The 11,568-nt window shown below is 42.8% G+C and overlaps 1 protein-coding gene across 1 annotated transcript in view; it reads left to right on the top strand.

Moving 5' to 3' along the window:
• Window positions 1–11,344, top strand: part of ASB18 (ankyrin repeat and SOCS box containing 18) — a 58,143-nt gene extending 46,799 nt beyond the window's left edge. Inside the window, exons 5-6 of the mRNA XM_033111556.1 lie at window positions 9,156–9,269; window positions 10,034–11,344. Of these exons, the coding sequence (XP_032967447.1) occupies window positions 9,156–9,269; window positions 10,034–10,219 (300 nt within the window). The 3' untranslated portion in view covers window positions 10,220–11,344. The remainder of the gene's footprint in view (window positions 1–9,155; window positions 9,270–10,033) is intronic.
• The last annotated feature ends 224 nt before the right edge of the window (window positions 11,345–11,568 follow it).

Raw genomic sequence — 11,568 nt, forward strand, 5'->3', positions numbered from 1 at the left:
TGAGTAGGAGCAAACCAGTGAGAGAGATGATGAAATAAGAGCGTGGCTTCCTGGAAGCCGAGTGAAGAATGTATCAAAGTAGAGCCCATGATTAACTGTGACACATGTGGCTGATAGCACCCAGGTGAGGAGGAGTGCTGACCACTGGATGTAGCCAGACCGTTGTGCTCTGGAAAGGGCAGTTTGGCGAGGCTGTGCTGTAAATGACGGATGTTCTCCAACTGACAAAGGGATGACGGGAAAGTCTGTCTCAGGAATGGGAAACTCGACCTACAGATTCTCTCACTCTCTCCACCTCCTAAATAGCTCTCAAACTCTTTCTCTTTTTTCCACCCTGACTGCCACCCACTGAGTGTAGGCCACCACAATCTCTCCCCTAAATTGCAGAAACATTCTCCTAACTGGGCTCTCTGCCTCCAAAATGGTGCCTCGAAGCTCTTCTCAACCTTGCAGCCATCGCGATACTTCTAAAATTAAAACCTGACCCTGTCACTCATCCATCCATCACCTCGCAAGGTCTCCTTGTGCCTTCAAGAGAAAGTCCAGCCTTGTTGTCATGGCAGACAACACTCTTCATGATCTGACACTGCTTTCCTCTCCAGCCTCAGATCTCACTCCACCTCATGTCAAATTCCACGCCCTCAACAACAGGTTTTGGTTCACACCTTCTAAGTTTGGTAAATGTTTTCTCCACCTAGAACACTCTTGTCCTCAGAACTCTCCATACCTTGTAACTCCTATTCCATACTCAGGCCTTAGCTGGAATGTCACTTCTTCCAGAAATCTCCCTGACCAACTCACCACCCCTTTGTAAACCCATGTCTGAGTTAGATACCATTTCTAGCACCTTGTCATTCCCCCAGCATAGGACCATGGTACCTTTATATTATTATACGTGTTTGAGACCATATTGTTGGGACTGTAAAATTCTCTGAAGGCGGGGCTTGGCATCACATCACACAGACCTAACACAATTCCTGGCTTCTAGTAGGAGCTCGGTAAATATCTATGGAATGAATGGCTTAATGGACAGGTGGTGAGCGTACAACCCAGTTAACATAGAAACAACTTAAAATAATTGTAAGTCACATTGTAAAACTAAATGCAAACACCAAAATTAATTCCAAAGGAGATATAAACAAAATATGATTTTGTAATAATCATGATCTGGAACCAAAACGCCAGATATTATTAAGGAGGGAGAGGAATTGGTTAAGAGAGAGAGAGGTGGAAGAAGGGATGAATGGCACATCTAGGACACAAAAGATACTATTTAGATATTTAGATAAATATAGGTTAATATTTATTTTTAAAGTAACCACTAGTAGAATTTTAAAATATATACTTCCAAAATATAAAAGATAAATACAAACAAAATACAAACCTGTATAATAGAAATCAGACAACAAAGGAAACAAGTGGTGTAAAAAATTATAAAGAATAAAATGAGATAGAAGACTAAATAGATTATTTATAATAATAAATATAAATTTCTTAAACTACCCTCTTACCAGTACAGAGACTCTGAAACACTTTAAAACAGAAGGTTAAATCAAAGAGTGAGCAGAAATAATTGTAACAAAACCAAACTTAAAAAAAAGAGTATATTTTGATATCAATACACAACATAGAAGAATTCCGGGGAAATACACAAAATGCAAGGAAGAAGAGATTCATATGATACTGATAAAGGATACAGTCCATAATGAAGAGATAACTATTATAAACCTTACGTGCCAAAAAAAGATTATGTTAAAATGAAGAAACTGACTGAAAATGTAATAATTCTAGGTGATTTTTAATTCATATTTCAGTCTTTTACAAATCAAGTGGGCAAAAAAAGTGTAGAAGCTGTAAATCATAAATGTGACAAATACATGTTGAACTTTGAAACCAGCAAACAGTACAACTTCTAATATTCCGAAAGCAAACATTATTTAAAGCTATAATACAACACACTAGAAAATTAATAGCAAAAAGTTCATTTGAAAAAATAACTTAACCTTTTGAAAATTGCATAGCACATTCCCAAATGACCACTGCATCAATAGTTATTTAATTGCAGACTATTTTAAAAAGAAAGACAGGGAGAACACTGTACCTCAAAACTTATGGCAATGACCATACGTCTGTTCAAAGGAAAATCCACACCATTTAAAAAGTTGCTTTTATGATGACTTGAGGGGAAAAAAATGTTACTAAATCAGCTGAGCAGTCAATCCAAGGAGTTAGAAAGAGAAACAGAGAAAGGTATCAATAATAATGAGGGCAAAAACTTATGGATTAGAATATTTTAAAAGAAAACTGATTTAAAAAAATCCAGTAGCGAGGGAGATCCAAGATGGCGGAGTAGATAAACACCGTGCCTGCTTCCTTCCATGAACACATTAAAATTACAACTAAATTATAGAACAATCAACCTGGAGAACCATCTGAAGTCTAGCCAAACAGAAGTCCTATAACTATAAAGAAGAAGCCACGACGAGACTGGTAGGAGGGACAGAGATGCAGAACGGGCCCCACACCTGCATGTAGTGGTTGAGAATCAGGAGGGATATCTCAGCTGTGGAGCTTCCCCCTGGAGGAGCGAGGGTCCCCCCAGTCCCACACTAAGCCCCCCAGCCCGGAGTACTGGTGCCGGGAAGAGGGGCTCCCACTACAAATGGCTGTGAAAAACAGTGGAGAGTCCGACCACCCGGGTGCAACAGAAGGCAGCGGGAAACCCAGACGTCTTTTAAACGGCCCGCGCACAGACTCATTTGCTTGCAGGCACTCACCTTGTGCTCCAGTGGAGGGATGGTGATTCGTGGGGGTGCTGGACACATAGTGGGGGCAGACTGAGGTATGTGGCTTCAGGCGAGAGCTGGTAGACAATTGGCATTTTCCCTGTGAGGAAGTCCTCCTCCCATGCAGCCATCAGGTGGGCACCATCTTTGCTGTGTTGAGCCCAGCCCCTACACTGACGTCCAAACCTGAATCTGATTGGTCTGGTAAACTCCGCAGCCCCACCCTGCTAACTCACTGGGATCCCGCCCCACCCAATTCCCCTAGGGCTGGAGGCACTTTCTCCAAGAGCAGCCAGCCCAGCTGCATCCACTCTTTCTTGGAAAACTATCAGTCCTACACACCCATGTGTGCTCTGAGACTTGCTGAGTAGCTCCAGGCTCAGCACTGGCACCACACCAGAGTGTACATTAACCTGGTGACCACAATTCTTCCCACTCTAGTGACTCCCTGAGACCCTGCCTCATCCAACTTGCTTATTGCACGAGGCCTTATCAGTGGCTGAACCTTAAGAGAGCTGGCAGGTGGCAGCAGGCCTTAGAGTATCCTGGCTTTTTGTGGAGCTACCACAGGTCCAGTACCGGTGATAGATGTCCTCGGTTCTCAGTATGGCCTCTCCCACCCACCTCCAGATTTAGCACAGGCAGCAAACAACTACAGTTCACTGTAGCTTTTACCAGGTAGTCCTTGGCTGGTCACAGGCAAAGGGTGACCTGGGCCTGCACCGGAACCCCTCCCAAGAGGCCCCAGAACCAACAAACTTGGAGATTGGCTTCAGAATATAGCAGAGCACCACCCAATTACTCCCACAAATGGCACATACAAAGGGCAGTCTTAACAGGCACCAGAGCCGAATGGGACAAATCCCACTCAGTGGGGTAAGCCCCCTTCACAGCAGCCCATAAGCTGTGGACATGGCCAGACCCCTGAGAGTCAATCCCACCCATGATATACCAATACCAATCAAAGCTCAACTATAATAGGAGGGCACACACAACCCACACAAGGGACACTCCTGGAGCATCCGGAGCAGGTCACCACGGAGACTGCCAGAGCCCCACAGGACACCTACTACATAAGGCCACTGGACCAAGACTGGGAGACATAGCAGATTTACCTAATACATAGAAACAAACACAGAGAGAAATCCAAATGAAAGAAGAATAGAAAACTCCAGAAAAAGAACTAAATAAAATGGAGGCAAGCAACCTACCAGATACAGTGTTCAAAACAATGGTTATAAGAATGCTCAAGGAACTTAATGAGAACTAAGGAACTGAAGAACTAAGGAAGTCAGTGAGCACTTCAACAGAGAGGTAGCAAGCATAAAAAAAGGACATAGAAACCATAAAAAAGAACCAGTCAGAAGTGAAGAATACAATAACTGCAATGAAGAATGTACTAGAAGGAATCACCAGCAGACTAGATGAATTAGGGGATCTAATCGGCAATTAGGAAGACAAGGTAGCAGGAAACACCCAATCAGAACAGCAAAATGGAAAAAGAATCCAAAACAATGAGGATAGTTTAAGGGGCCCCTGGGCCAACATCAAAAGTGTAACAATATTGTCATCATGGGGTACCAGAAGAAGAAGAGAGAAAGCAAGGGATTGAAAAACCTATCTGAAGAAATAATGACTGAAAACTTTCCTAACCTGGCAAAGGAAATAAACATACAGATCCACGAAGTACAGAGAGTCCCAAACAGGATGAACCCAAACAGGCTCACACCAAGACACATTATAATTAGAATAGCAAAGGCTAAAGACAAAGAGAGAATCCTGAAAGCAGCAAGAGAAAGGCAACTGATAACTTATAAGGGAGCTCCCACAAGATTGTCAGCTGATTTCTCAACAGAAACTTTGCAGGCCAGAAGGAATTGGCACAAAATATTCAACGTGATGAAAAACAAGGACCTACAACCAGGATTACTCTACCCAGCAAGGCTATCATTTAAAAGCAAAGGACAGATAAAGAGCTTCCCAGACAAGAAAAGGCTAAAGGACTTCCTCACCACCAAACCAGTATTACAAGGAAGTTTACAGGAACTTCTTTAAGATGGAAAAACAAAACTCAAAATTATAAATAATAAAATGTCAATAACTACATGTCTATCAACAATTACTTTCAATGTAAGTTGATTTAAAAACATAGGAGGGCTGAATGGATAAGAAAACAAAAGCCTTACATATGATGCCTACATGAGACTCACTTCAGATTAAAAGACACACACATAAAGTAAAGGGGTGGAAAAAGATATTTCATGAAAATGGAAATGAAAAAAAAAATCTGTAGTAGCAATACTCATATCAGACAAAATAGACTTAAAAAAAAAAAAGGCTATAACAAGAGACAAAGAAGGATCCAATAATCGTACTTCTGGGTCTTTATCCAAAGAAATCCAAAATGCTACTTCAAGAGGATTTGTGCATCCATATGTTCATTGCAGTATTGTTTACAATGGCCAAGATGTGGAGGCAGCCTGGGTGTCCACTGATGGAAGGATGGATAAAGAGAAGTGGTACATATATGCAATGGAATATTGCTTGGCCTTGGAAGGAAATGGGTTCTTGCCATCTGCAATGGTGTGGATGGACCTGGAGGGTATTGTGCTGAGTGGAGTGTCAGACAGAGAAAGACAGATGCAATGTGATTTCACTTATATGTGGAATCTGAAGAACAAAATTAACAAACTCATAAATACAAAAAACATTTTGATGGTTGCCAGATGGGTATGTGGGTGAAAAAAAGGAAGGGATTAAGAAGTATAAGTTGGTTGTTACACAGTAGTTATGGGGATGTAGGGTTCAGCATAAGTAATGTAGTCAATAATATTGTAATAAATGTATGGTGTCAGATGGGTACTAGATTTATTGGGGTGATAGATGGGTTTGGGGGCAGAGTGAAAAAGGTAAAGGGATTAAGAAGTACAAATTGGTAGTTACAAAACAGTCATGGAGATATAAGATGTAACATAAGGAATATAGTCAGTGATATGGTAATAACTATGTATGGTGCTAGGTGGGTGCTAGACTAGTCATGGGGATCACTTCTTAAATTATATAAATGTCTAACCACTATGCTGTACACCTGAAATTAATATAAAATAATATTGAATGTCAACTATAATTGAAACATTAAAAAGGGGTGGGAAAGGTGAAGGGGAATAAGAGATCCAAATTTCAGGTATAAAACAAATAGGTCATGGGGATGTAATGTACAGAATGGGGAATATAGTCAATAATATTGTGACAGCATGGAACAGTGTCAGATGGTTGCTGGACTTACCATGGTGATCACTTCTTTAGGTATATACATGTTGAATAACTATGGTGTACTCCTGCAACTAATATAATATTGGATGTTAACTATATTTTTAATAAAAAGCTTTTTTAAAAATCCAGTAGCTGATTTCTTGAAACAAAAAACAATTTGATGAAATTCCAACAAGACTAAACAAGAAAAAACATTGAAAATACAAGTACAGTTAATTTCAAATGAGAAAAGGTGTTTATTCCTAAATATGGTGAAAATATCAGAGACAGATGGACACACCTATGAGGCCACTGGCCTCCATCTTGCTGGGTTTGGCCAGTACAGACTCCCAGGAACAGGAGGGAAAGAGAGAGTAAGGTCAGAGGATGTATTTTCTTGCCCCCCCCATTTCAGGCTGGCTGTGTGTACCCCACCAAGGATCACTGCCTCCAGTAAGATAGCCCACCCCACCCCACTCTCCACCCTCAGGCCCAGGAGTCGAAATAGCACTGCTACCAACTCTACGATGAGGCGCTATCCCTTGTAGTACACCTGGCTAAACAGCCCTGCATCAGAAAACCTTCCTGAAATAATCCTGAATCAAATATGTCATCTGTTTCATACTGGAACCCTGACTGATACATATGCAATGCTAAGTCTCTTTAAAATGAAGATTGTTTTCCAGGAAAATATGGACTAATGAAATTGATTCAAGAAGAAATCAAAACAAAATATGCCAGTAACCAAAGAAGAAATTGAAAATATCAAAATATTGCCTGCCATTAAAAGACAGCTTTAGACAATGTCAATGCAAGATCAGTCATGCCTTCTTAATTCCAATAATTACCTACTTTTAAAAATCTTCTGCAGTATTAAAAAGATAGAACTTTCCTCAGATAGTTTTACTAAAGTTAACATAAAGTGATATTAAAACCTGAAAAAAATAGCTCAAAAAAACTAAAACTATAAACTAAGTTCAGTTATTAAACATGATGCAAAATCTTAGTAAATTGAACCTGCCATTATATTTTTAAGAATAGCCAAATAGACTCTGCTTAATGAGGGCAAGAATGGGTCAATGTTGGAAAATCTTTTTGTACTAACTTAGTTTAAAGAAGGCAAAAAATAAAATTAAATCCTGAAATTAGTAGTAATCTAGGAATAGAAAGATATTTCCTCAACTTAGAACAGACTATCTATTTGAAACTAATATCCAAGATTATATTTATGGTGAAACATTTGAGACAATCCTATAAAACTTAGGGATAAGATGATGATGGCTGCTATCAATACTGTTGTTTTACATTGAACTTTAAAGCTCTAGCCAATGTAAGAAGACAAGAAAAATAAATAAGAAATAACTGGTATTGAGGAGGAGATAATATCATTATTTGCCAAAATGATTGTCTACCTGAAAAATAAACTTAATAAATAACATGTACTTACAAATCAATGAAAAAAAATGGAAACACTATAGAGATGGCCACTAACATGATGCTCTTTTGTAATTTTTATTCACAATCTATTTTGAAGGGACAAAAATCAAGTTTCCAAAATATGCAAAGTATTAGCCCATTTCTGTTACATATATGAATTTTTTGTCTAACTGTATAAAACATTATTATACACAAAATGTTAATAGGGTTTATTTCTGAACAAAGAAATATGAATTTTTTAAATTTGGGGTTTTTTTTCCTGCGTTTTAGAGGGATTTTATTGTGGAAAGAATCTGGGGAAGTTATAAAGGGAGCAAACATACTGAGTGATTTAAATACCTTTTTCGATTTGTGTTCAGGGAGCCCCAGTGACATGGTGCAGGCTGGGCTTAGCTATTGGTTCGGACTCTTACCTGTTGTACGTATTTGGTGCCTGGTCTTCGAAAAACTGTTTGAACTCAATGTGCTCAACCCAAAAATATGAAGAACAATTTTACAACACTTAGTAAATCTTAAACCTCAGAAATAGAGAACTGTGAAGTTGCCCTGTCCCTCCCCAAAATCAAAGGTGAATTGATCAAGCTTCCACGCCCAACTGCTAATTTACAGAAAGCCAAGGGAGAGCAGCGTGTTCAAAACACCCCACAGGGATACAATCTGCAAAATCCCAACAGTGAGAAACTCTACAGGACAAATACCTAGTTTTTTCAACAAATAACTCACATGAAACACAAGAGATCTAAAAATACATCATACCAACTAATCTCACTTATGTCGATTCTTATTCAAAGAAACAAATTATTTTTTAATATAATGGCATTTAAGAGAAATTTGTGAATTTAAACACTGGCTAGATATTATGTGACACGGAGAAACTATTACAGTGATGTTGTGTTTGTGTTTCTTCTAAGGTGTCCTTTAAGAGACACACTGAAATATTTACAGATGAAATGATAGAATGCATTGAATTTGCTTTAAAATAATATTAGAGGGGCTGAGAGTGTGGATGGAGCAGGTTGGCCGTGGGATGATGGTGAGTACATGGGAGTTTATCGTACTATTGGGTCTAGTTTTGTGTGCAAATTTCCCCTTAACAACAACAAAAGCGTTTATTTTCAAAAAGCAAAGTGTTCCCATCTTTATGATGAAGCTGATGGATTTGAATTCTAAATTTGCAAAGAAAATAGGAATCCTTTGACAGTCGGGACTGTGAAAATAAAACGGAAAGGCCGAGTTAAGAGGAAACCCAACAGCAGAGCAATTCTTCTCCCCCAATGTCCTGACATATTAGAAAATTGAGGTGAGAAGTTGGGAACACCGTCCTCGGGCCAGATGTCCGTCCTGCAGGCAGAACCTCATGCCTACCTCTGAGCAGCTCTCCAGAGCCATCAGCATAGCCCCCTGGGAAGCTCTTTGCCCAGACTTTTCTTGGCGATAGAACAGGTCCCCTTGCCCAGTGCTGTCTGTGCTTATCTGTGACCTACCTCATATGGCCCTACAACAATCCCACTGTACTATTCCTGTGATTGCCACTGTTCCCTGTGCCACTGAGGCATAGTGAGGTCACAGCCAGGAAGTGGCAGAAGTGGGATCCAAACACACCTCCATATCTCCCCACCCTGTCCCCACTTAGACCCCAAACCCAGTCAACCTAAACTTGGTCTCCCCGTGTCTGACCAGGTGCTGAAAACCTGCGCGCCGGCCCCTGCGGTCATTGAGGTCCTTTTCAACTCTTACCCTCAGCTCCGCGTGTCGGAATCCTGGAAGGAGGTGATTCCAGAAGAAGTATTTCAGGTGAAGGGGCTGCCCTTCCTTCCCCCGTGAGTGCAGAATTGTCTGTTTCTGCTCACCTAACGTGAGGCATCCTGCACTAATATTCATGTGAAAATAAGCATCTGAAGAAGGAACAAGAAAAGGCCACTAGGGGCGTGTTTGAGGATTTCGGTTTTTCTCCTGGAGGCTCAGTAATCACACAGCTCAGAGCCTGTAGTGTATATAGTTGGGGTGCTTTTGGCTGCAAGGAGCAGAAACGGACCCAGGCTGACGTGAGGAATGGCAGGGCTGGAGGACCCCGTGTCCACAGCAGGGCTGGCCATGGGGCCTCCTGGATCCACAGGTCGTGGCTCCCGTGTGTCAGATATGACCGAGGCGCTGTAGGCACTACTGCCATACCCAACGAGGTCTGCAGATGACTCCGTTAAGAAAGAGTGAGAGCATTTTTTTCCAGAAGCCTCTAGAAAATTCCTGTTCGTATTTCATTGACTGGAGCCCTGTGCACATTGCTGATCAGCAACTGTGCAAAGAAGTGGGGCAGAGCAGAATTGAAGGAGATGACGTGTGTTTTCTGAAATCTCCCAAGACAGAGTTCCCAGGGACTCCGCAGGAAAGTGTACAGACCCTCCTACTGGAGGACGCCTCATGCACAGCAGAGATTCTCCCTTTCATGTGGCTTCTAGCTGTCGCGGGGCCTGGAAGGGCCTGCTGTGACTTCCGGCTAGGAGAAGAATGAGTGTGGGTGCCACGGGCACCAGCTGATGCTCGCTTGCCTTCCTTTCCAGATGCACCGGACTTTCTACCAGTCTCTCTTTGCCGTGGCCCACGGCCCCCGCTGTCTGCAGCATCTCTGCCGCTGTGCCATTCGCAAATGGTTTGGCAAAAAGTGCTTTCACCTGGTCCCCCTGTTACCTTTGCCGAAGTCCCTGCAAAATTATCTCCTGTTGGAGCCAGAGGGTGTTTTGCACTGAAAACCAGAGCATTTGGACTAAGAGGTTTGGCCTCGTCTTTGCCCTTCCACGGCAGATAGGTGGTGAGAGCGCTCTAAATGGGGACCCACAGACCCGGCTGGGACCTCCCACTCCCCTGGTGGATGCGCAGACCTCCCCGAGCTTCCGGGTCACAAGGGGATGGAATTGGTAATAAGAGCCCTTTCTGCCTCTCACGCTTGTTTGTGAGGATGAGAATTGTGAATATCACAGTACTTGTATCAGAAAGTACCTGTCCACAGAAGTTGAACTAAAAGGTGTACATATTTTTCCAAGGTTTGTCTCCTGCCTCATGGGTTAGCAACCTGCAGCCTTCAGACTCTCTGCCTCCTGGGAAATGCCCCACCGCTCCTGGAGCCCAGCTACCTGGAAAGACTGTCCCCCAAACATGACAGATGTGCATATTGAGGGAGGACACTTGCTTCCATAACAAGAGCGCTTTCCCAGGAACCCCGCTCCCCCCTTCCCAGCCAGGGCATCCAGAGCTCCCCAGAAGGACACTGGAAATTTTGATCCTATGTGAGTCTTCCATCTGACATCCCCACCAGACCCCACCTGGTCCAGCTCTAATGGACAGTGCAGGAAGCCAGATGCAGGGAATAGACACAGGTTGGTCAGGCGGCCGAGAGCACACCCTGGGCATCCCGAACAAGAAACATGTTCCAAAGGTCTAGGACTGTATTCACCAGGCTTTTATTTTCTGTATCCTGGTGCTTTGACATCTGGGGCCTTGCTGACCCTGGGGGGACTACCCGCTTTCCCTCCCACCCCCCAGGTTTAGCCAATTCCTAGGGATAATAAACAACTTGCCACCAAGCACACGTTTCTAACGCAAGCCAGCCAATCCAGACCTCACACCACCAGCCACGCCTTTACTGGGCGCTCATACCCCAGGCCACTAGCCACCCCAGGGCCAGGTACCAGACGACTGGGGACAGCGCTATGCCCCAGAGCCCAGTGAACTCCAGACTAGCTGATCTTAAGCCTGTCTATCTTGCCCCACCCCCACCCCCATGGAAACCACAACAAAGGCTCTTGCCCACATCCCCCCACCTCCTGGCCACCGCTGGTGCTTCCCTGTGTGGCCCCCATGGCGTGGCATGTCCCTTCTCTTAAGAATGCTGAGTAATAAACTACCTTTTCAATGACAACTGTCTCCTGATCTGTTGGCCCTACTTGAACTCAAATTTTCTAGTGAATGACATTTTAAAACAAGGACTCGTCATGGTTCTCCTCTAAGGACAGTGGCTCTCTCCCTTCCTTCCCTTCCCCCAGTTTGAACCAGTGCAAGGTGCTTCTGGACGACCCTCAGGAAGGGCAGGGTATGCTCT

The sequence above is a fragment of the Rhinolophus ferrumequinum genome, chromosome 8, assembly GCF_004115265.2.
Source record: "Rhinolophus ferrumequinum isolate MPI-CBG mRhiFer1 chromosome 8, mRhiFer1_v1.p, whole genome shotgun sequence".
Lineage (NCBI taxonomy): Eukaryota > Metazoa > Chordata > Mammalia > Chiroptera > Rhinolophidae > Rhinolophus > Rhinolophus ferrumequinum.